At 40.0% G+C, this 24,252-nt stretch overlaps 1 protein-coding gene across 11 annotated transcripts in view; it reads right to left on the reverse strand.

The window, feature by feature from the left end:
• DNM3 (dynamin 3) overlaps positions 1-24,252 on the reverse strand; it is a 619,318-nt gene that overhangs the window by 282,409 nt on the left and 312,657 nt on the right. For all 11 annotated transcript variants that reach the window (XM_043486187.1, XM_043486184.1, XM_043486188.1 and 8 more), the window contains one exon: positions 707-820. In XM_043486187.1, coding sequence (XP_043342122.1) covers positions 707-820 — 114 coding nt within the window. The remainder of the gene's footprint in view (positions 1-706; positions 821-24,252) is intronic.

The raw sequence follows: 24,252 nt of genomic DNA on the forward strand, positions 1-24,252 counted from the left end.
TTCCATCCATGCCCTCCCAAGTTTACCAGTATCATTTTATAGCACTTTAATGGCTCTGTAAGACTGATTTTCGTCTGTGTGTGCTTTTCTAACTATCAGATTTAAACGAGTAATAAGTCACAGGACCAAAATTATTAACATTTAACGTGAACCAGAACACCATAATTATCATAATTCATGCTTTTACATAGATATCAAATTCTCAAAGAAAAAATTTGTATAAACAATTATCTGGGACTCACTTGAAGACTAGTGATTTGGACATTTTCAAAAGCCTGTCATTTGAGACAGATGTCACAGCAACAATTCCAAAATGCTTTATTAACTCTGCATCACTGCTATTAACTTTGTTTCTATGATGATCTATTACCTTGAGTATTTTCAAAACATTATTTAATGAAAATAGCTTTCACTATATCAGTAACTTGGCCATTCTTACAAAGAAGGAAGTTTTCAACTACAGGTCCCTAACTCCATTCCTTTAGGTAAACAAGCATGTGAGTACATCAAAGAAATAAAAGATATTTGAGGGAACTACTGTAAAATTTAAAATCTATGAGGAAAAAACAGTGTTTCTTCAAACAAACATCCCAAGTCAACTACTAAATGAAAACCACCAGTCTCAATACTGTATATGACAATAAAATCAATTCATCTGAAACAGAAGCATTTTAATTTAAAAAATTCTGTCATTTTTGTGACTTACCTCATCATCTTTGTACCAGGACAAACTCTCAGCAGTAAGGACAAACCAGTATCCCTTAGAGCCTCCTTTCATGATGCCAATGTTGCTGATGGTTAGCCATCCCTTGCGAATCACCTTCAAAAGAGCACAGATCAGCAGAGATGTTTAGTTTAATATGAGCCTATGGAGAATACAAGTCTTGTCCTAAGTTTAAAATAAGATACAAGTTACAGTAAGAACAGCATTGTTTCCTCAAAGCTCAACTTCTCTTAAACTATTCAAAATAATATATCTTCCAAAAGCCCAGATAACTAGAGGGAAGCCTCTCCCATCAAATGAACAAAATCAAATCAAAACTGCAGATTCATAGGGATGGTGGAAGCACAGAGACTGAAACAGGAATAAAATATAGCAAATTAAATGCTTGTGCCTGGCCTATTTATGGCACTGCTGCTACAATTAAAATATGTTTAGTTGATTGGATGAACAACAATAGATTCTCCATGCTCAGCAAACATTTGCTAAGAACCTATCATATGTCAATATGAGAAAGGTGATGATGCTACACCCTGCCCTCAAGAATTTTATAGTTTTATAGGGAATGAAGATCCATAAAGAGATAATTTCAACATAATAGTGTAATAAGAGATGTATGCTAAGTAAGAGAAGGAGTACTGGATACAACTTAAAAAATGTTAATAGTTTATAGGCTTTCCTTGGAAACATGGTAGCTCAAAAGAGCCTAACAGAATTCAAATTAGACCAGGAAGTAGTCCTGCCTTTATATGTTCTCCATAAAGAAGGACAAAAAAAGAACACAATAGGAAAGAGCCACTTAATGCCAAAAATATGAGTTGGTATGAAGAAATTGAGGCTGGAGAGGTAAGTTGGATAAAATCAGAGTCAAATCCAGTTCAACAGACCCCAAATTCTAGATAAAATTGGCAAAATAAAAATAAATTTCAAGTATACATGTAAATTTATTAAGTATATATGACCATTGTACTACCAAACTGTGTACATCCACAGAAACACACAAAGAAATTTGAAAGTATGATATGAAGATGAAATAAATATTTTATTTTTTTATTTTGTGGGAGAAACCTATTTGTTACATTTATAACTTTGTTATTGACTTCTCTGTGTCACACAGTGACAGTACTGGCATCACATATTTATACATACACACACACACACACACACATATATTTTAAATACTAATAAATCTTAACTGTTTTTTGTTTTCTAGATAAAAATATATATTTAGATGTTCTATTATATCCTCCTGCATTCCAGCGAATTTTCCATGCTCCCTGAGACAAACTAGGTTATGTAAGCTGCTGAAATAACCCAGGTGAGAAATGACCAAGGTGTGAAGTAATGTCATGATGAATTTATAAAAATAAATAAACATACTGGACAAAATCCTAGGAGACAAAATCAGTAGGACTTATGGCTGGATGAAAGGGGGATTAGTGAAAGGAAAGACTCTAGAACTGCATTGTATAGTAGCCACTAACCACATAAGTTTATTGAGCCATAATGGCTAGTTTAATCTCAGATGTGTGACAAGTGTAAAATGCACAGTGGATTTTGAAAACTTAATACAAAAAATATGTAAAATATTTCACTAAATGTTTTAAAATGTATCACATGTGAAAATGATAATATTTAAGATATACTGTGTTAAATAAAATGAGGCAGGTGAAATGAATATTAAGAATAGATTTTATTTAACACAGTATATCTTAAATATCTCTTATTAATGTGGCTTCTATTATATTTTTACTGGACACTGTGCTATTCTAGAATGATTCTGAAACTCATGGGCCTACCAAATCAGGAGTAGAGGAAGAGAACCAAGTTTTAGAAGTGAGGGAGTTGACAGTGAATTCAGTCAAGGCCATGCTGAATATGAGGTACCTGTAGGAGATACATGGGCTTCCCAGGTGGTGCTAGTGATAAAGAACCTGCCTGCCAATGCAGGAGACAAGAGTTTGATTCCTGGGCTGGGAAGCTTCCCTGGAGGAAAGCATGGCAACCTACTCCAGTACTCTTGCCTGGAGGATCCCATGGACAGAGGAACCTGGCAGGCTACAGTACATGAGTCACAAAGAGTTTGACAAGACTGAAGCAACTTAGCATGCATGCATATGGGAAATACAAATAGATGTGCCCTGACCTCTGATGCAAAATGGAAATGTTAGGACTGGACATTTAGACTTGTGAGTCATCAGTATATATACATAAGTGACAAGCATTGATAAAACTGTGTGAAATAGTAGTGGCTCACAGTGGAATCCTGGGGAAAATATAAGGTTGGTGCAAAAGTAATTTCAATTTTGCATTGTTGAATTTTGTCATTTGATATTGGAATATATTCTTGAATAAATGTGGTTAAGTTATACATCATTTTAATGAATATTTATTGCTTTATGTTTTTTGCTAATGAATTACTACTTGCTGTTTATTTTATATGTATTTTACACCTAAGAAATGATGTTAGACAAAAAGAAAATTCAAACAATTTTTTTATTCAAGTTCAAAATGGGTCTTAAAGCAGTGGAGACAACTCGCAATGTTAACAACGCATTTGATCCAGGAACTGCTAATGGAATGTAGAGTGCAGTAATGGTTCAAGAAGTTTTGCACAAGAGACCAGAGTCTTAAAGATGAGGAACATAGTGGCCAGCCATCAGAAGTTGACAACGGCCAGCCGAGAGGGTCATCGAAGCTGATCCTCTCACAACTACAGGAGAAGTTGCCCAAGAACTCAACGTTGACCTTTCTATGGTCATTTTGCATTTGAAGCAAATTGGAAAGGTGAAAAAAGACTGACTGCCTCATGAGCTGACTGCAAATCAAAAAAATCGGTGTTTTGAAGTGTTGTCTTTTCTTATTCTATGCAACAACAATAAACTACATCTTGATCAGATTGGGATTATGTGATGCAAAATGGATTTCATATGACAACCAGTGATGACCAGCTCAGTGAATGGACCAAGAAGAAGCTCCAAAGCTCTTTCCAAAACCAAACTTGCACCAAAAAATGGTCATGGTCACTCTTTGGTGGTTTCCTGCCTGTGTGATCCTCTACAGCTTTCTGAATCCCTGCAAAACCAGTCCATCTGAGAAGTATACTCAGCAAATTGATGAGATGCACCAAAAATTGCCATGCCCCCAGCCAGTATTGGTCAACAGAAAGGGCCCAATTCTCCACAGCAATGCCCAATAACGTGTTGCACAACCAATGCTTCAAAAGTTGAACAAACTGGGCTACAAAGTTTTGTCTCATCCATCATATTCACCTGAACTGTCTCTAACTGACCACTACTTCTTCAAGCATCTCAACAACTTTTTGCAGGCAAAATGTTTTTACAACCAGGAGGACGTGGAAAATGCTTTCCAAGAGTTCATCAAATCCCGAAGCACGGATTTTTATGCTACAGGAATAAACAAACTTATTTCTCATGGGCAAAAATGTGTTCATTGTAATGGTTACTATTTTGAGTAATAAAGATGTGTGTGAGACTAGTTATAAAGATCTAGAATTCAGAGTTCAAAACCACTAACGAAGCCATAGGCAAGGTGAATTTCAAGGAATGTATGGCTAGGAGTGTCAGATTCAGCACAGAAAGGGACATGTAAAGGGCAATGCAGACATCACAGTGTCTTAGTTATGCCAGCTGCAGTGAGATGGTGGGATGAGTCAGAGTTCACTGGATTGAAAAGTGAGTGGGAAGTGAAAAATGGAGACAATGGCTACAGAGAGCTCTTTTCTAGAGAAGGAGGAAAGCAAGTTAAAACCAGAATAGACATAGGATCAAAGAAGGTGCTTTTGTTGTTTTTGTGGTTGCTATTGTTTTTTGATTTGCAGATTTTTTTTTTCTTTTTTGATATGAGCAAAAATTGAATACACTTGTTGCCTGAGGAGAAATAGTAGGACAGGGTAAGAGATATAGAAAAAATGATGTAATGACAAAGAAGATGGGAGTGGATGAGATGAAGAGCACAGGGAGAGGGCTGTCTTTGAACAGGAATGAAGCTGCCTGATCTTGTGAGCCTGGGAGGCTGAAAGATTTCGTGAGGGTAGATGTAGGTTCTCTGAGTGGAAAAGCATAGAAGGTTGAGAAAGGTTATAGTTGAGCTTTCCATTTCTCTTGATAAGAGAACAGACTGAATTATCTGCAGGAAAGTAAGGATGAGAAGTTGGAAAGAAGGCTTGAGCATAGTGTTAAGCATTGGGACAATTAGTAATTGAATGAGAGACAGCATAATTGGAATCAGTTTAAAAAAAGAAAAGAAAAGAAAAAAGGTTGACAAAACACAACACTGAAAACCCCTAGAAGATAACATAGGAGAAAATCTAGATGACCCTGGATAAGATGATGCCTTTTAAGACACAACACCAAAAACACAATCTGTGAAAGAAATAAGTTGGTAATCTGAACTTCATTAAAGTTAAAAATGTCTACTCTGTAAAAGACAGGATCAAGAGCGTTAGAAGACAAGCCACAAATAGGGGGAAATGCTTGCAAAAAACATATCTGATAAAGGACTGTTATCCAAAATATACAAACAAATCTTAAAACTTGATAATAAGAAAACAAAAGACCCAATAAAAAATAGGCCAAAGACATTAACGTACCTCAACAAAGATATGCAGATGGCAAATAGGCATATGAAAACATGCTCACTATCACATATCATTATTTCTGTCCTCTATTGTGCCCATCTTTGCATGTTATGTTCCCTGGTATTTCTAATTTTCTGGAAGAGATCTCTAGTCTTTTTCATTCTATTATTTTCCTCTACTTCTTTGCATTGTTCACTTAAGAAGGCTTTCTTATCTCTCCTTGCTATTCTTTGGAACTCTGCACTCAGACAGATATATCTTTCCTTTACTCCTTTGACTTTAGCTTATCTTTTTCCAGCTATTTGTAAGGGTTGCTCACACAACCATTTTGCCTTCTTGCATTTCTTTTTCTTGGGGATAGTTCTGATTACTACCTCTTGTACAATGTCATAAACCTCCATCCATAGTTCTTCAGGCACTATGTCTATCAGATCTAATCCTTTGAATCTATTATCACTTCCACTGTAAAATCATAAGGGATTTGATTTAGGTCATATCTAAATGGCTAAGTAGTTATCCCTACTTTCTTTAAGTCTGAATTTTGCAATAAGAAGTTCATGACTTGAGCCACAGTCAGCTCAGATCAATAAAGGACAGAAATGGTATGGACCTCACAGAAGTAGAAGATATTAAGAGAGGTGGCAAGAATGTAGAGAAGAACTGTACAAAAAAGATCTTAATGACCCAGAAAACCACAATGGTGTGATCACTCACCCAGAGCCAGACATTTTGGAGGCCAAGTGGGCCTTAGAAAGCAACACGAAGAACAAAGTGAGTGGAGGTGAAGAAATTCCAGCTGAGCTATTTCATATCATAAAAGATGATGCTGTGAAAGTGCCACACTCAATATGCCAGCAATCTGGGAAAACTCAGTAGTGGCCACGGGACTGGAAAAGGTCAGTTTTCTTTCCAATCCCAAAGAAAAGCAATGCCAAAGAATGTACAAAATATGGCACAATTGCACTCATTTCACATGCTAGCAAAGTAATGCTCAAAATCCTTCAAGCTAGGCTTCAATAGTATGTCAACCAAGAACACCCAGATGTTCAAGCTGGATTTAGAAAAGGCAGAGGAACCAGAGATCAAATTGCCAACATCCGCTGGATCACAGAAAAAGCAAAAGAATTCCAGAAAAACATCTACTTCTGCTTCATTGACTGTGTTAAAACATTTCACAGTGTCACTTCAACTCAGTTTAGTCACTCAGTCATATCATACTCTTTGAGACCCACGGACTGCAGAATGCCAGGCTTCCCTGTCCTTCACCAACTCCCAGAGCTTGCTCAAACTCATGTCCACTGGGTCAGTGATGCCATCCAACCATCTCATCCTCTGTCGTCCCCTTCTCCTCCTGCCTTCAATCTTTCCCAGCATCAAGGTCTTTTCTAATGAATCAGCTCTTAGCATCAGATGGCCAAAGTACTGAAGCTTCAGCTTCAACATCAGTCCTTCCAATGAATATTCAAAACTGATTTTCTTTAGGATGGACTGGTTTGATCTTTCAGTTCAAGGGATTCTCAAGGGTCTTCTCCCACACCACAGTTCAAAGCATCAGTTCTTTGGTGCTCAGTTTTCTTTATGATCCATCTCTCACATCCATACATGACTACTGGAAAAACCACAGCTTTGACTAGACAGATCTTTGTTGGCAAAGTAATGTCTCTACTTTTTGATATGCTGTCTAGGTTGGTCATAGCTTTACTTCCAGGGAGCAAGCATCTTTTAATTTCATGGCTCCAGTCACCATCTGCAATGATTTTGGAGCCGAAGGAAATAAAGTCTGTCACTGTTTCCCCATCTATTTCCCATGAAGTGATGGGACCAGACGCCATGATCTTTGTTTTCTCAATGTTGAATTTTAAGCCAGCTTTTTCACTCTCCTTTTTCACTTGCATCAAGAGGCTCTTTAGTTCTTCTTCCCTTTCTGCCATATGGGTGGTATCATCTGCATATCTGAGGTTATTGATATTTCTCCTGACAATCTTGATTCCAGCTTGTGCTTCATCCAGCCCTGCATTTCAAATGATGTACTCTATATATAAGTTAAATAAGCAGGGTGACGATATACAGCCTTGATATACTCCTTTCCCAATTTGGAACCAGTCCGTTGTTCTATGCCCAGTACTAGCTGTTGCTTCTTGGCCTGCATACAGATTTCTCAGGAGGAAGGTAAGGTAGTCTGGTATTCTCATCTCTTGAAGAATTTTCCATAGTTTGTTGTGATCCACCCAGTCAAAGGCTTTGGCGTAGTCAATAAAGCAGAAATAGATGTTTTTTCCTGGAACTCTCTTGCTTTTTCTATAATCCAACAGATGTTGGCAATTTGATTTCTGGTTCCTCTTTTAAATCCAGCTTGAACATCTGGAAGTTCGCAGTTCACATACTGTTGAAGCCTGCCTTGAAGAATTTTGAGCTTTACATTGCTAGTGTGTTGGACAACTGCAATTGTGAGGCAGTTTCAGCATTCTTTGGCACTACGTTTCTTTGGGATTGGAATGAAAACTGATCTTTTCCAGTCCTGTGCTCACTGCTGAGTTTTCCAAATTTGCTTGCATATTGAGTGCAGCACTTTAACAGCATCACCTTTTAGGATTTGAAATAGTTCAACTGGAATTCCATCACCTCCACTAGCTTTGACTGTGTATATCACAACAAACTGTGGAAGGTTCTTAAAGACATGGGAATACCAGACAACCTTACCTGCCTCCTGCTATATACAGGTCAATGAAGCAACAGTTAGAACTGGACATGGAACAATAGACTGGTTTCAAACTGGGAAAGGAGAATGTCAAAGCTGTATATTGTCACCCTGATTCTTTAACGTATATGCAGAGTACATCATGCAAAATGCCAGGCTGGATGAAGTACAAGCTGGAATCTAGATTGCCCAGAGAAATATCTATAACCTCAGATATGCAGGTGACACCATCCTCATGATAGAAAGCAAAGAGAAACTAAAGAGCCTCTTGATGAAAGTGAAAGAGGAGAGTGAAAGAGCTGGCTTAAAACTCAACATTCAAAAAACAAAGACTATGGCATCTGGTTCCATCATTTCATGGCAAATAGACGCGGAAGCAATGGAAACAGTGACAGACTATTTTCTTTGGCTCCAAAATCACTGCAGATGATAACTGCAGCAATGAAATTAAAAGATGCTTGCTCCTTGGAAGAAAAACTATGACAAATCTAGACAGTATACCAAAAAAGGTCCAATAATCAAAGCTATGGTTTTTCCTGTAGTCATGTGTGGATGTGAGTGTTGGACCATAAAGAAGGCTGAGCGCCAAAGAATTGATGTTTTTGAACTGTGGTGCTGGAGAAGACTCTTGAGAGTCCCTTGGACTGCAAGGAGATCAAACCAGGAAATCCTAAAGGAAATCAACCCTGAGTATTCATTGGAAGGACAGATGCTGAAGCTGAAGATCCAATACTTTGGCCACCTGATGCAAAGGACTGACTCATTTGAAAAGACCCTGTTACTGGGAAAGATTGAGGGCAGGAGGAGAAGGGGATGGCAGAGCATGAGATGGTTGGATGGCATCACCAACTCAATGGACATGAGTTTGAACAAGCTTTGGGAGATGGTAAAGGACAGGGAAGCCTGGCGTGATGCTATCCACGGGGTCGCAAAGAGTTGAACATAACTGAGCGGCTAAACAACAACAAAATAGCGCCTTTATTCATAATTGCCAAAACTGGTAAATAACTGAAATGTCCTTCAGTAGATGAATGGATAAATAAACCATGGCACATCCAGATATTGGAATATTATTCAACACTAAAAAGAAATTAGCTATCAAGTCATAAAAAGACATGGAGAAATCTTAAATGCATATTCCCAAGTGAAAGAAGTCAACTCAAAAAGCCTAAATTCTGTATAATTCCAACTATATGACATTCTGGTAAAGGGAAAACCATGGAGACAATGGGCTTCCCAGATGGCATTAGTGGTAAAGGACCAGCCTGCCAATGCAGGATACATAAGACACGGTTCAACCCCTGGATAGGGCAGACCCCCTGGAGAAGGGCATAGCAACCCACTCCAATATTCTTGCCTGGAGAATCCCACGGACAGAGGAGACTGACAGTCTACAGTCCATGAGATCAGTAGCTGTCAAGGGTCGGGTGGGAACAGGGAGAGATACATAGGCAGAGCATATAAGGTTTTAGGACTTCCCTGGAGGCTCAGAGGTAAAGAATCTGCCTGCAATGTGGGAGACATAGGAGGATCCCCTGGAGAAGGAAATGGCAACCCACTCCAGTTGTTCTTGCCTGGGAAATCCCACAGACAGACGAGCCTGGCAGGCTACAGTCCATGAGGTCACTAAGATCAGACACGACTGGGCGACTAACACACAGACATAGAATTTTTAGGGTATTGAATATACTCTGATACTATATGGATATATATCATTATATGTTTCTCCAAACTCAAAGAATGTATAACACCAACAGGGAACCCGAAGTTAAACTATGGACTTTGGGTGATTATGATGTGTTCATGTAGGTTCATCTTTGGTTTAACAAAAAAAAGTACCACTCTGGTGAGTGATGTTGATAATGAGGGAGGTTATGTATGTGCAAGCACAGAGGAAATATGAAAAAAATCTCCATTTCTGCTTCTCAATTTTGTTGTAAACCTAAAACTTCTCTAAAAACATAAGGTCTTAAAAATACTGGCTGAAAGCTGAGAATAAAGACCATAAACTGCAGGGCCACAATCAGCAATTACATTATCATCTCTAAAAGCACTCTGCACACCTAATGTAGAAAAAGTGAACATAAGTGGGAACTGATCCACTGTTCTAGACCCAAGTGACCAAAGTTCATGGATGTAAAGATGTTGAAGGTTTTCAGCAAGAGAGCAATTTAGGTGATCATCCATTTAATCTAAGCCAGGCAGAGAAATGAGGCCAGGAGGGAGCTAATACAGAGGCAGAAAATAAACAACAAAAAAGGCAGGTACTACATCGATCAGGTGCCCCCAACCCTGAGGTCATGAGCCAATAATGGTTTATTGCACAGCAGGAAGTGAGTGGTGAGTGAGCAAATGCAGCTTCATCTGCAAGTCCCCAGTGCTCCCATCATCACTGGAACCATCCACTCCCTTCCCACATCCATGGAAAAAGTGTCTTCCATGAAACCGGTCCCTCGTGCCAAAAAAGTTGGGGACTGCTGATGTAGGTAAAGGCAAAAATAGAGTTTGGAGAATTTAAGATGATGTGAAGCAATGAACTGCCTCATCTTATTGGCATCACTGGATTCACCTGTCAAAGATGCACTATTTCTAGAAGTATTGACTGCCATAAGCAAAATGGATATTTTATTAAAAATCATTCAGTCCAGTGGATATAGTCAACTGAGCTTTATGGAAATTATGAGGTACTGCTGCTGCTAAGTCACTTCAGTCGTGTCCGACTCTATGCGACTCCATAGATGGCAGTCCACCAGCTCCTCCGTCCCTGGGATTCCCCAGGCAAGAACACTGGAGTGGGTTGCCATTTCTTCCTCCAATGCATGAAAGTGAAAAGTGAAAGTATAGTTGCTCAGTTGTGTCTGACTCTTAGCAACCCCATGGACTGCAGCCCACCAGGCTCCTCTGTCCATGGGATTTTCCAGGCAAGAGTACTAGAGTGGGGTTCCATTGCCTTCTCCAATGAGGTACTAATAACAGCTAAAATTAAATTTGCAAAGGCTCCACGGGATTTTCAGACAAGAATACTGCAATGGGTTGCCATTTCCTCCTCCAGGGGATCTTGCCGATCCAGTGATCATACACACATCTCTATGTGTGACATTATGTGTGTCTCTTACTTTCTATGACATTAGTCACTTTAATTACAATAGGCTTTCTCACTTGGAAAGAAAAGGAGGATTATAATTACAGTTGCCATGCTGTGAGTACACGTGGCCCACATCCCTTCACAAGGAACCCCATGGAAGTGTGTTCAGTGCTGAATGCTGTCAGCAAGCAGTTGTCATAAAAATGTTTAAGAAGCTCTGGTCCAATCCCAACCCCTCCTAGGGTAGGGGATGGGGGGAAGCATATTGGTCACAAAAGAATTATCCCCCTCAATGACAAACAGATCAAAGTAAGAATTAAGAAAGAGCAATTCCTAATGTACTTTTCTACAGAAGAACTGAGGGGGAGAAAAATCACAAAATCAAGGAGAAACATTGGAACAAAACAAGAAAAGACAAGTATTAAGGAAAACTGGTCAAAACACAAGAGATATGAATACTAAAAGGAAATTAATAGAACAACAAAGTGAAGGAGCAGGAAAAGTCAAAGACTAATAAAATTTTAGAAGAACATTAAGACAAGTGGGATTGACTGTGATCTCTTCATAGAGAAAGATATAATACATTAATTTGGTATTCAAATGTAAGATTACCAAAATAAATCCATTAACATTTGGTACAATAACCATTTCCAGCCTCTCTGTGTTTGAATATCAAATTCTGTCTTGAGTGTCCAAGTAAACAAGAGCATAAATATATGACTGGAAGGGACCTTGAAAGCTGAAAGGGCATGTCCTATTTGTAAGGCTTGAGGCAAACCATCTTTAAATATTTATGACTATAAATATGACCCAAGCTTCTTTTGCCAAACACAGATACTTAAAAAGTGGAAGAGAGAGAGTGGAGTGGCCCACCCCTCTCCTTAGTGGTGAGCCTGTATGTTCTAGTTAGTTCCTCCATGTCATGAAGTCAGGCCCTGTCAGGGTTGGCAAAATCTGTATGTTAGGGACAACTTCAGACTTCAACATCTGGCTGGCACACTGGATCATAAAATTAAAACACAAGACAAGGAATAAAATTACGGGAAGAAAACAGTCCATGTGGAAAAGCTTTAGGCCTTGAACTTTGTGAGCAGGGCATTCTGACCTTGGCTTAAGTTATGGTAGACCATACAAGTTTTTCTCAGCTTGGCAGCTGGTTTTTAACTGTTGCAGCCTGTATGTGGAGGTTGTAACCACAGACTTTCATATTTCGATCTTGGGAGATTACCAAAGGCTTTAACCATAGGTTAGTAGCTGCTTCTATAAAAGTAGTCACATACCGCAGGGCTGACATTGGGGGATGTACAAAACTGCAGAGGCCCAGCAAGGGCACAGGCCAGGCAGATCACCTGGCTAGTTAGGAGAGACCTACCTTTGAGAGCACAGGCCTCCTCAGGACATAGGCTGCTTGTCCTTGAATTTGGCCAACAGAGATTTTCCTAAACAGGTGTGCCCGGGGCAAGAATTCAACTCTAAGGAGAAAAATCTTTCTAAATAAAGGCCTGATAGACTTCAGAAGGGAGAATTAGACTTGCTATGTTTAAACTGTACTGCAGTTGAGGTTCATATATATTAACATATCACAGAGAACTCGAGGTTCTAGCTTTAGTTTATTGGGTTGGCCAAAAAGTTCAGCTAGTGAATGTGTTGTTCAATTAACTTCTTGGTGAAAAAGCAAAATGTCTTTATTTTTTACATAAAATGGAATGAATTTTTTGGCCAGTCCAATATTCAGGGGGCAGGGAGGCGGGTAGGAAGGGTTAGGGGCTTCCCACATGGTGCTAGGGTAAAGAACCAGCCTGCCAGTGCAAGAGATATAAGAGTCATGGGTTCGATCCCTGGAGGAGGAAGATCCCCTGGAGGAGGACAAGGAAACCCACTCCAGTATTCTTGCCTGGAGAATCCCATGGACAGAGGAGCCTGGCAGCCTGCAGTCCATAGGGTCGCACAGAGTCAGACACGACTGACGCAACTTAGCACATATGCATGCAGGAAGGGTTAGGTTAGCTGCCCTCAGTGCCACCCTTTACCCCAGGCCAGGGCAAGAAGGGAACTGTGGACAGTTGCTGCTCATTTAGACTCAAGAGTCAATTCCACACTCCCATCCCAGCACATGTTCTCAAACTTCTCTGGGTTCATCATCTAAGCAGAAGAAAGCCTCCTTAAGGCTTCTAGATAAAATTATATAACAACAGACAGAGAAACAAAACCCAAAGGGAAGTAAAAATTACATTTTAAATACGCTTCACAGGAGAGAAAGGTAACTCAAATGTGACCCGGTGACTAGGTCTGCCATGGCTGCAAAGCCCTAAACTTTGAAATAGCAATGTTTCAAGCTTTCTTCTCCAAGACTAAATATGTGGACAGGGCAGCAATATTTAACTTACAGAGAGATTTCCCCAATACATTTATAGGTTCACAAACTAGAAGAAAAACTGATTGACAGCAGGGTGGGGCTAAAACCAGCAAGATTTTCTCTGTCTACCCTCTTAATTCATACCTCTGAAAGTCTGCTATCATCAGTGCCTATATCTAGGGGAAAGGTCTAGAAATATAATGTAATCTGAGATAATTTTAAAGGCTAAAGAATCTATCTGTCTTATTAAATTTGGTTGTGGCAGAGCTGGTACTGGGATTATCTTTTCTGTGCCCTCTTTGCTTTATTTATGAAGTAAGGAACACAAGAGACTATTTCAACTTCAAAAGCCCAGAAGGAACAACCCATTTTATGGAGGCCAGATTAGGGTACAGCTGCTGAAAAAACACCAACTCCACCTGGGCAACAGAGACCCAGAAAGGAAGAATTGCAGGATGACTTTAATATGATGTTCCACAGCTATTTCAGACTCCGCAAATTTCCTTCGGAAATGTAATCTTTGGGCTTTAATTTCTGAGAATTTCATAGTACAAGGGGGCTCATAGTCACAAGGAGGACACATCTATTTTGTTGAGATTTTATCACTGGGTATAATGCTTTATATTATCAATATCATGTGATCACTGCAGAATCTTTGATAGGCTAGGGGGAAAATATGGCTGCACGTAATTTGAAATAGGGAATAAAATAGGGAGGAAACATGTGACCTGGAGCACAAACCATGCCTTGGACTGAACTTTATTCATGTGCCATCTAGACCCATTTCAGAACCCTCTTTCCACTAGTGGTCCGAGGAAGATCCAAACAAGCCATGATTGGAGGAGATGCTTCTAGAAAGTAGTAGCAGGGCTCATAGACTGTTGATCTCTTCCCCCAAAGGAAGCTAGCAACACCCTTAGTTAACTGCTAACTTAATGATTAAACTCAATGGAATAAAAGGTGGAGGAAGGCTGAGGAATCCCTCAAGGGGTGGGGGGATAAAGACAGCACACCTGTTGTTTCCTCACTCTTTCCAGCCATGGAGGAGGAAGGTGACATCTCAGACTGCAAAATCTAGACAAATAAATAGAGAAGTGTAGTTCCAGGACCATTCCCTCCCCCACTCTCCCACTTATTCAACTTCAGAGCTAGCTTGCCCACAGAAAGCACACCCTGAGGAAGAAAGGGGTTCATGAGTGCAATTTTTTTTTATAAACTACATTGTTCAAAGTGTACAGATTAAGTTTTGACATAATGTTTATATTTTTTAAACCATCTCTAGAAATCAAGATGGTAACATTTTTATCATTCCCAATAGTCTGTTCATAACCCCTTGGCATTGCCACCTCCCAGCCCTCTCTCGTTTTTGTTTTTTTTTTAGATTGTTATTTTGTTTTTGTTTTTTTTAATTAATTAATTAATTTTAATTAGAGGCTATTAAATACTTTACAATATTGTGGTTTTTGCTGGTTTTATTGTGGTTTTACAATATAAGTAGTTTTTGCCATATATTGACATGAATCAGCCACAGGTGTACATGTGTTCCCCAACCTGAGCCCCACTCCCACCTCTCTCCCCATCCCATCCCTCAGGGTCATCCCAATGCACCACCCCGAGCACCCTGTCTCATGCATCGAACCTGGACTGGTGATCTGTTTCACAAATGATAATATACACGTTTCAATGCTATTCTCTCAAATCATCCCACCCTCACCTCCTCCCACAGAGTCCAAAAGACTGTTCTTTACATCTGTGTCTCTTTTGCTGTCTCACATATAGGGTCATCGTTACCATCTTTCTAAATTTCATATACATGCATTAGTATATGGTATTGGTGTTTTTCTTTCTGACTTACTTCACTCTGTATAATAGGCTCCAGTTTCATCCACCTCATTAGAACTGATTCAAATGCATTATTTTTAATGGCTGAGTAACATTCCATCATGTCTATGTACCACAGCTTTCTTATCCATTCATCTGCCAATGGATATCTAGGTTGCTTCCATGTCCTGGCTACTGTAAACAGTGCTGCGATGAACACTGGGGTACACATGTTTCTTTCAATTCTGGTTCCTTGGTGTGTATGCCCAGCAGTGGGATTGCTGGGTTGTATGGCAGTTCTATTTCCAGTTTTTAAGAAATCTCCACCATGTTCTCCATAGTGGCTGTACTAGTTTGCATTCCCACCAACAGTGTAGGAGGGTTCCCTTCTCCCCACACCCTCTCCAGCACTTATTGTTTGTAGACTTTTTGATAGCAGCCATTCTGACTGGTCACATGTGCAATTTTAAGAGATAAGTTTAATTCAGGGAAGTGTTCAAAGGTTTTTCTCACCTAAGACACTTGACAAGTCAGTCAACCAACAAGTATGGAATGCCTATGATGGACCAAGAACTGGGCGAGGAGCTCTGCCCCTTTGTCCACAGATGAAAGCAAATGTGACAATGCCCAGGTAAGTCTCACCAGTGGGCTGACATAATGTGAAAAATACAAACTTATGACTGGGATAAAGAAGCTGTGAAAACAAGTAAAGCAAAGCATATATAAAGGGGTTTAAAGAATAATCAAATTAAAGTACAAAGTAATCAAATATTTGTTGAAATATTGTTTTGTTCTCAAGACTCTATAAAGTACTACTATGAATGAATTGACTAACTGACATTTTTATGTTTGGATGTTACTTCCATGGATTTAAATTTCTAGGAAATCAGAGCATGGAGTTTTGTAAGGGTCTAAAATAAGTAAAGCATACAGTTTGACACCATCTAGGAATTCAAAAAATAATATCTAACATTTAATAAACACTACTCTGTGCAGGAATTATGCTAAGAGCTCCATGTGTATTATTTCTTTTAATCCACATAGTAATCCTTTGAGGGAGGTATAATTTTCCTGGGAAAGAATGAAGGCAGGAGGAGAAGTGGACAACAGAGGATGAGATGGTTGGATGGCATCACCGACTTAATGGACTTGAGTTTGAGCAAGCTCTGGAAGATGATGAAGGACCGGGAAGCCTGGTGTACTGCAGACCGTGGGGTCACTAAGAGTTAGACATGACTAAGCAACTGAACTGAACTGATTATTTTCCTTATGTGACAAATAAGAAAACTACAGTCAGGCTCCTATCACACTGCCAACAGGCTTTCTTCCACTTTGCTCCACTTTGCAGAGCACACTCTGAGAATTCAGAACCTTAGTATGTGAATAAAATAGTCTCCAGGGTAGTCTGATTTCAGAGATATAGTCCTTAATTCATAGCACATACAAAGATGTTGGCAACAGTACAGTGTCTGAGAGCAAGCAATGGGAAACAACCTATTTGCCTAACTGGAAACTGGTTATTGATTATGATATAATCATCTGATATTAAGCTGAGAGAAAACACCCACTCTATAATGTGAGAGCTGTGCAGCGCTGGAGTGACAGTGGGGAGATACCCCACGTCCAAGGGCAGAGAAGCCCCAGCAAGATGGTAGGCGCTGGAGCAGTGGCTATGTGGCTCTGGAGCAACTTTGAGGAGATAACCCACGTCCAAGGGCAAAGGAGAAGCCCCAGCAAGACAGTAGGAGGGGCAAAGTTGCATATAGAAATCAAACCCCATACCCGCCAGAGATGCTCAGAGTGCTCAAACAAACCTTGTACATACCAGGACCCAGTGACCCCACAGAGAATGAGACAGAACTGCATTTGAGTGTCTCCTATGAAGGTGTGGGTCAGCAGTGGACTGCCACAGGGGCAGGGGCTCTGGGTGCAACAGACTTGGGTATGGCAGAAGCCCTCTTGGAGGAGGTCACCATTAGCCCCACCACAGAGCTGTCAGAACTTACACAGGACTGGGAAACAGACTCTTGGAGGGCACAAACAGAACCTTGTGCAAACCAGGACCCAGGGGAGCAGTGACCCCACAAGAGATTGACCCAGACTTGCCTGTAAGTGTCTAGGAGTCTCCGGCAGAGGCCTGGGTCAGCAGTGGCCCGCTGCAGGGTTGGGGCCACTGAGTGCAGCAGTGCGTGCAGGGGACCTTTTGAAGGAGGTCACCATTATCTTCATCACCTCCACCATAGTTTGGCCCCAGATAAATAACAGGGAGGGAACACAGCCCCACCCATCAACAGAAAATTGAATTAAACATTTACTGAGCATGGCCCTGCCCATCAGAACAAGACCCAGTTTCCCCCTCAGTCAGTCTCTCCCATCAGGAAGTTTCCATAAGCCTCTTACCCTTCTCCATCAGGGCAGAGAGAATGAAAACCACAATCACAGAAAACTAACCAATCTGATCACATGGACCACAGCCTTGTCTAACTTGATGAAACTATGAGCCATGCCATGTAGGGCCACCCAAGACGGATGAGTCATGGTGGAGAGTTCTGACAAAATGTGGTCTACTGGAGAAGGGAATGGCAAACCACTTCAGTATTTTTGCCTTAAGAACCCCATGAACAGTATGAAAAAGTAAAAAGACAGGACACTGAAAGATTAACTCCCCAGGTCAGTAGGTGCCTAATATGCTACTGGAGATCAGTGGAGAAATAACTCCAGAAAGAATGAAGAGATGGAGCTAAAGCAAAAACAACACCCAGTTGTGGATGTGACTGGTGATGGAAGTAAGTCTGATGCTGTAAAGAGCAATATTGCATAGGAACTCTGGAATGTTAGGCCCATGAATAGAGGCAAATTGGAAGTGGTCAAACAGGAGACGGCAAGAGCGAATGTTGACATTTTAGGAATCAGTGAACTAAAATGGACTGGAATGAGTGAATTTAACTCAGATGACCATTATACCTACTACTGTGGGCAAGAATCCCTTAGAAGAAATGAAGTCCCCATCATAATCAACTAAAGAATCTGAAATGCAGTACTTGGATGCAATCTCAAAAACGACAGAATGATCTCTGTTCATTTCCAAGGCAAAGCATGCAATATCACATTAATCCAAGTCTATGCCCCAACTAGTAATGCTGAAGAAGCTAAAGTTGAATGGTTCTATGAAGACCTACAAGACTTCTAGAACTAACACCCCAAAAACATGTCCTTTTCATTATAGGGGACTGGAATACAAAAGTAGGAAGTCAAGAAATACCTGGAGTAACAGACAATTTTGGCCTTGGAGTAAAGAATGGAACAGGGCAAAGGTTAATCAAGTCTTGCCAAGAGAATGCACTGGTCATAACAAACACCCTCTTCCAACAACACAAGAGAAGATTCTACACATTGACATCACCAGATGGTCAATACCGAAATCACACTGATTATGTTCTTTGCAGCAAAAGATGGAGTAGCTCTATACAGTCAACAAAAACAAGACCTGGAGCTGACTGTGGCTCAGATCATGAACTCCTTATTGCCAAATTCAGACTTAAGTTGAAGAAAGTAGAGAAAACCACTAGACCATTCAGGTATGACCTAAATTAAATCCCTTATGATTATCCAGTGGAAGTGACAAATAGATTCAAGGATTAGATCCGATAGACAGAGCGCCTGAAGAACTATGGACAGAGGTTCATGACATTGTACAGGAGGTGGTAATCAAAACTCTCCCCAAGAAAAAGAAATGCAAAAGGCAAAATGGTTGTCTGAGGAGGCCTTACAAGTAGCTGAGCAAAGAAGAGAAGTGAAAGGCAAAGGAGAAAAGGAAAGATATATCCATCTGATTGCAGAGTACCAAAGAATAGCAAGGAGAGATAAGAAGGCCTCCCTCAATGATCAATGCAAAGAAATAGAGGAAAACAACAGAATGGGAAAGACTAGAAATGTCTTCAAGAAAATTGGAGATACCAAGGGAACATCTCATGCAAAGATGGGCACAATAAAGGACAGAAAAGGTATGGACCTAACAGAAGAAGAAGATATTAAGAAGAGGTGGCAAGAATACACAGAAGAACTATACAAAAAGATTTTCATGACCCAGATAATCCTGATGGTGTGATTACTCACCTAGAGACAGACATCCTGGAATGAGAAGTCAAGTAGGCCTTAGGAAGCATCACTATGAACAAAGCTAATGGAGATGATGGAATTCCAGTTGAGCTATTTCAAATCCTAAAAGATGATGCTGTGAAAGCGTTGCACTCGATATATCATCAAATTTGGAAAACTCAGCAGTGGCCACAGGACTGGAAAAGGTCAGTTTTCATTCCAATCTCAAAGAAGAGCAATGCCAAAGAATGTTCAAGCTACCGCACATTTGCACTCATCTCACATGCTAGTAAAGTAATGCTCAAAATTATCCAAGCCAGGCTTCAACAGTACATGAACCATGAATTTCCAGATGTTCAAGCTGGATTTAGAAAAGGCAGAGGAACCAGAGGATCAAATTGCCAACATCCATTGGATCATCAAAAAAGCAACAGAGTTCCAGAAAACCACCTACTTCTGCTTTATTGACTATGCCAAAGCCTTTGACTGTGTGGATCACAACCAACTGTGGAAATTTCTTAAAGAGATGGGACTGCCAGACCACCTGACCTGCCTCTTGAGAAATCTGTATGCAGATCAGGAAGCAACAGTTAGAACTGGACATGGAACAACAGACTGGTTCCAAATAAGAAAAGGAGTACATCAAGGCTGTATATTGTCACCCTGCTTATTTAACTTATATGCAGAGTACATCATGAGAAACCCTAGGCTGGATGAAGCACAAGCTGGAATCAAGATTGCTGGGAGAAATATCAATAACCTCAGATATGCAGAGGACATCACCCTCATGGCAGAAAGTGAAGAAGAATTAAAGAGCCTCTCGATGAAAGTGAAAGAAGAGAGTGAAAAAGTTGGCTTAAAGCTCAACATTCAGAAAACTAAGCTCATGGCATCCGGTCCCATCACTTCATGGGAAATAGATGGGGAAACAGTGACAGACTTTATTTTTCTGGACTCCAAAATCACTGTAGATGGTGACTGGAGCCATGAAATTAAAAGGTGCTCACTCCTTGGAAGAAAAGTTATGACCAACCTAGACAGCATATAAAAAGCAGAGACATTACTTTGTCAACAAAGGTCCATCTAGTCAAAGCTATGGCTTTTCCTTTAGTCACGTATAGATGTGAGAGTTGGACTATAAAGAAAGCTGAATGCTGAAGAATTGATGCTTTTGAACTGTGGTGTTGGAGAAGACTCTTGAGAGTCCCTTGGACTTCAAGGAGATCCAATTAGTCCATTCTAAAGGAAATCAGTCCTGAATATTCATTAGAAGGACTAATGGTGAAGCTGGAACTCCAATACTTTCACCACCTAATTCGAAGAACCGACTCATTTGAAAAGACCCTGATCCTGGGAAAGATTGAAGGCAGGAGGAGACGGGGACGACAGAGGATGAGATAGCTGGATGGCATCACTGACTCAAAGGACATGAGTTTGAGCATACTCCCAGAGTTGGTGATGGACAAAGGATGAGATAGTTGGATGGCAGCACTGACTCAAAGGACATGAGTTTGAGCATACTCCCAGAGTTGGTGATGGACAGGGAGGTACTGTAGTCCATGGGGCCACAATTGTTGGACACGACTGAGTGACTGAATTAAACTGATTAATATAAGGATAAATACTAACATATACCAAAATGTCAACTCTGGTTGAAAATTAGTGGCAAGATAGAAAGCTATATTTCCTCCTTCAATTTTTCTATAAATACACACTTTCCTACAATATTCATGTTATTCAAAATGTAAATTGCCATCACATTATTGCTTGCTTTAAAGAAGCAATTTATTACAATTCCCTTTAATGTTTAATGAACTCAGCATGTTGGAAAACTGAGGCAGACTACAAATAACCAGGTAGTGCAATAACTCCACAGCACAACAGAAAAAGAAATAGTTCCGGAATGTAACAAGGGAACTGATCATGATGAAAGAAGCTTGACTATTTTAAATAAGGAGCTGATGTGATTGACTGAAAACATATTAATAGTATGCAATAAAAACTGACTGAAAATAAGAAACTGACATTTATATTTATATCAAATTATCTTTTTATTTGAAGACACAGCTGCCAAAAAGATAATAACTTTCCGGTTTGTCTGTAAAAATCAACCTTTACGTTAAAAACATTAGTATAAATTTAAACCATAACCACTTAAATAAAATTTTGTAGGTGAAGCAGAACTCCAAGTTATTGCTTCATAAAATAACCTCACCAGGTAGCTTACGGACTTTCCCATGGCTTTTTTTGGGGGGGACCACCCAAAAATACAAGGACTACCTCTATGGCACCTCCATCAGCTTCCATTCATTCTGCCCTAAGAAAGCACCTGAAACCCTTTCCATTGAGTCTCCCTTCCAGAGCATTAGCTCATACTCGCATAATGAGTGCATTTTGCATGCCTCTGTGGCTCACCAGGCTGTTAAATTATCTTGATTCTCGAAAATTACTCCTGAAGAATTTCTTCCCTCCTTATTGTTTCCCAGAATTTTCCCAACTGTTTGTTTATGTGTTATTTCTGCCACATGCCCAGCTATTTCTGAAGAATTCACTAAGAGTGAGCTGTTTATTCTCAGAATTTACTCACCTAAACCTCTATAAGATCCAGGCCATTAACCATGATGAAAATCAGGGCTCTACTTTTTTCACTTTTTCCCCTGTGTATCTTTTCCATGTGTAGAGCGCCCTTTGAAGTTAATGGTAACCCTTCATGTGGAAGAGATTCCAAATGATACAAAACAGAATGAGAACTAAGCCTGTCATTTATTTCTCACATTCAAGGACAAAAATACACACACACACACACACACACACACACACACACACACACACACAAAGGAAAAGACATCACATAATTAGCAAGGTCTTAATAGAATAATAATATTTTACTAAAAATAATCCAAAGAGCTTCTTTAAGAGAGAAAGAAAAAGCACCTTAGTCAATATTTATTAGAAAATTAGTGAGTACCTAATTATATATGTCGGTCAGCACAGTAAAAATACAAGGATCGACAACAACAAAAGGCACAGTCCCTGAACTTCATGGAGCTTACGGACAAATGAGGGAGTAGATACCAAGCAAAGACGCAGATAAACGTAAAATTACAGCAGTGGCTGGTGATGCCACCAAAAAGTGGTTCAGTACGTTCATAGAACTCTGACCTGCATAGGATACATGAAGAGGCCTCCCTGAAGATTTTAGCACTTGCACTAATATGAAGGGTGTGGGCCTGGAGTGGGGGATGGGATGGTCATAGCACAGAGCGCAAGAGTAAGCCTTATGCAAGACAGACTGGAGAGGAGGCGAATCATGCTTGGCCACGTAATTTATAAGAAGAAATTTGGTCTTTATCCTGAGAGGAATGGGAAGCCTTTGAAGTGTTTAAAGCAGGGCAGCAACATAAGATTTGCACTGTGAAACATTCCCTTTTTGAGCTCTGGTCTGATAAGGAGGTTAGAGAGAGGAGAGAAGGAGAGAGAATGTAGGGAGATCAGACAGATTTCTAAGGATGGAAACCTATGTCATAGACAATCATAAGTCTGACAAGTGAGATAGAAATGGACAGAGCGGTGGACAGATTTGACGATTGTTTAGAAAGAAAAATTAAAATGACAATGATAAATTGAAGATGAAGAGTGACAGAGAATGAGGTCTCAAGGATAGCTCCCAAGATTTATGTTCTGAAAATGAACAAACTGTGGATATAAATTCTCTGAGAGTAGGAGGAATATGTTTAGTTAAGGGATAAGTCATGAGTGTAGTCTGAACATGTAAAGATGTGAACATGTGAAATAAACCACTGGCTATAGAGAAGCTCTTCTCAAATACACAGATTTGTGAATTGTTGAGTATCAGTGTGATTAAAACCATAGGTATGAAAAAATTAGATGAAGTGAGAGTCCAAGTGAGAAGAAAAGAGGACCAAAGTCTGAAACTTGAGGAAAGCCAATATATAATGGCTGGGAGGAAAGAATGAACCTACAAAGGAGAAAGAGGGGTGGCTGGAAGGATGGGAGAAAAAACAGGTCAGTAGAAGAGAATGTTTTAACAAGGCAAAAGGATTGAAAAGGTCATGTGATACTATGAGGGAAAGTAAGATTCAATGTAAAAAATTATTCCCTGGTTTGGGTAACAGGGAGGTTATTGAAAAGAAAATATTAAAAATAATTAGCAACTAGGAAGATCCCCTGGGGAAGGAAATGGCTACCCACTTCAGTATTCTTGCCTGGAGAATTCATGGACAGAGGAGCCTGGTGGGCAAAGTCCATGGGGTCACAAAGAGTCAGACATGACTTAGCAACTAACACTTTCCAAGAAAAAAATGGCATCATACAAGTATGACCAATCTGAAGGAGGGTAGGGGTCAAAGTACTAGAGTAAGGTACTGGAGGTTCCATTCTGTACCAGAACTTTGCCTTTAATTTCTGGATAAGGGGGAAGATGCAGGGATTCTGAGAAAGAAACCTCAGCATCTCTAATGAAAGGCAGGCACTAGGGGAGCAGCCAGTTAGAACCAGTGTGAAAGCAATCAATATTTAAATAACCACTGTGGCTCCACTGATGCAAGCTGGCTGTACAACCTTACCAAGCATTGTTTCTGAGGCTTAATGGAGAATGGAAGCAGCCACATTAGAATGGATGGGTAACAGAGCTGAAAGTATCCCAAGCAACTCTGATTCCATATAATGAGTCAGTACCTTCAAAACATCTTCTAGATGTAGAAAAAATTTCTTCCAAAAAAATTTTAAGTTAATAATTGGCTAGAGACTTCCTTGGTGATCAGTGGTCAGACTCCATATTTCCACTGCAGGGCACACAGGCTTAGGGAACTAAGCCCTTGTTGGGGAATTAAGATCTGAAAAATTGCAAGGT

This window comes from Cervus canadensis, chromosome 13, assembly GCF_019320065.1.
Source record: "Cervus canadensis isolate Bull #8, Minnesota chromosome 13, ASM1932006v1, whole genome shotgun sequence".
In the NCBI taxonomy this organism is placed as follows: Eukaryota; Metazoa; Chordata; class Mammalia; order Artiodactyla; family Cervidae; genus Cervus; species Cervus canadensis.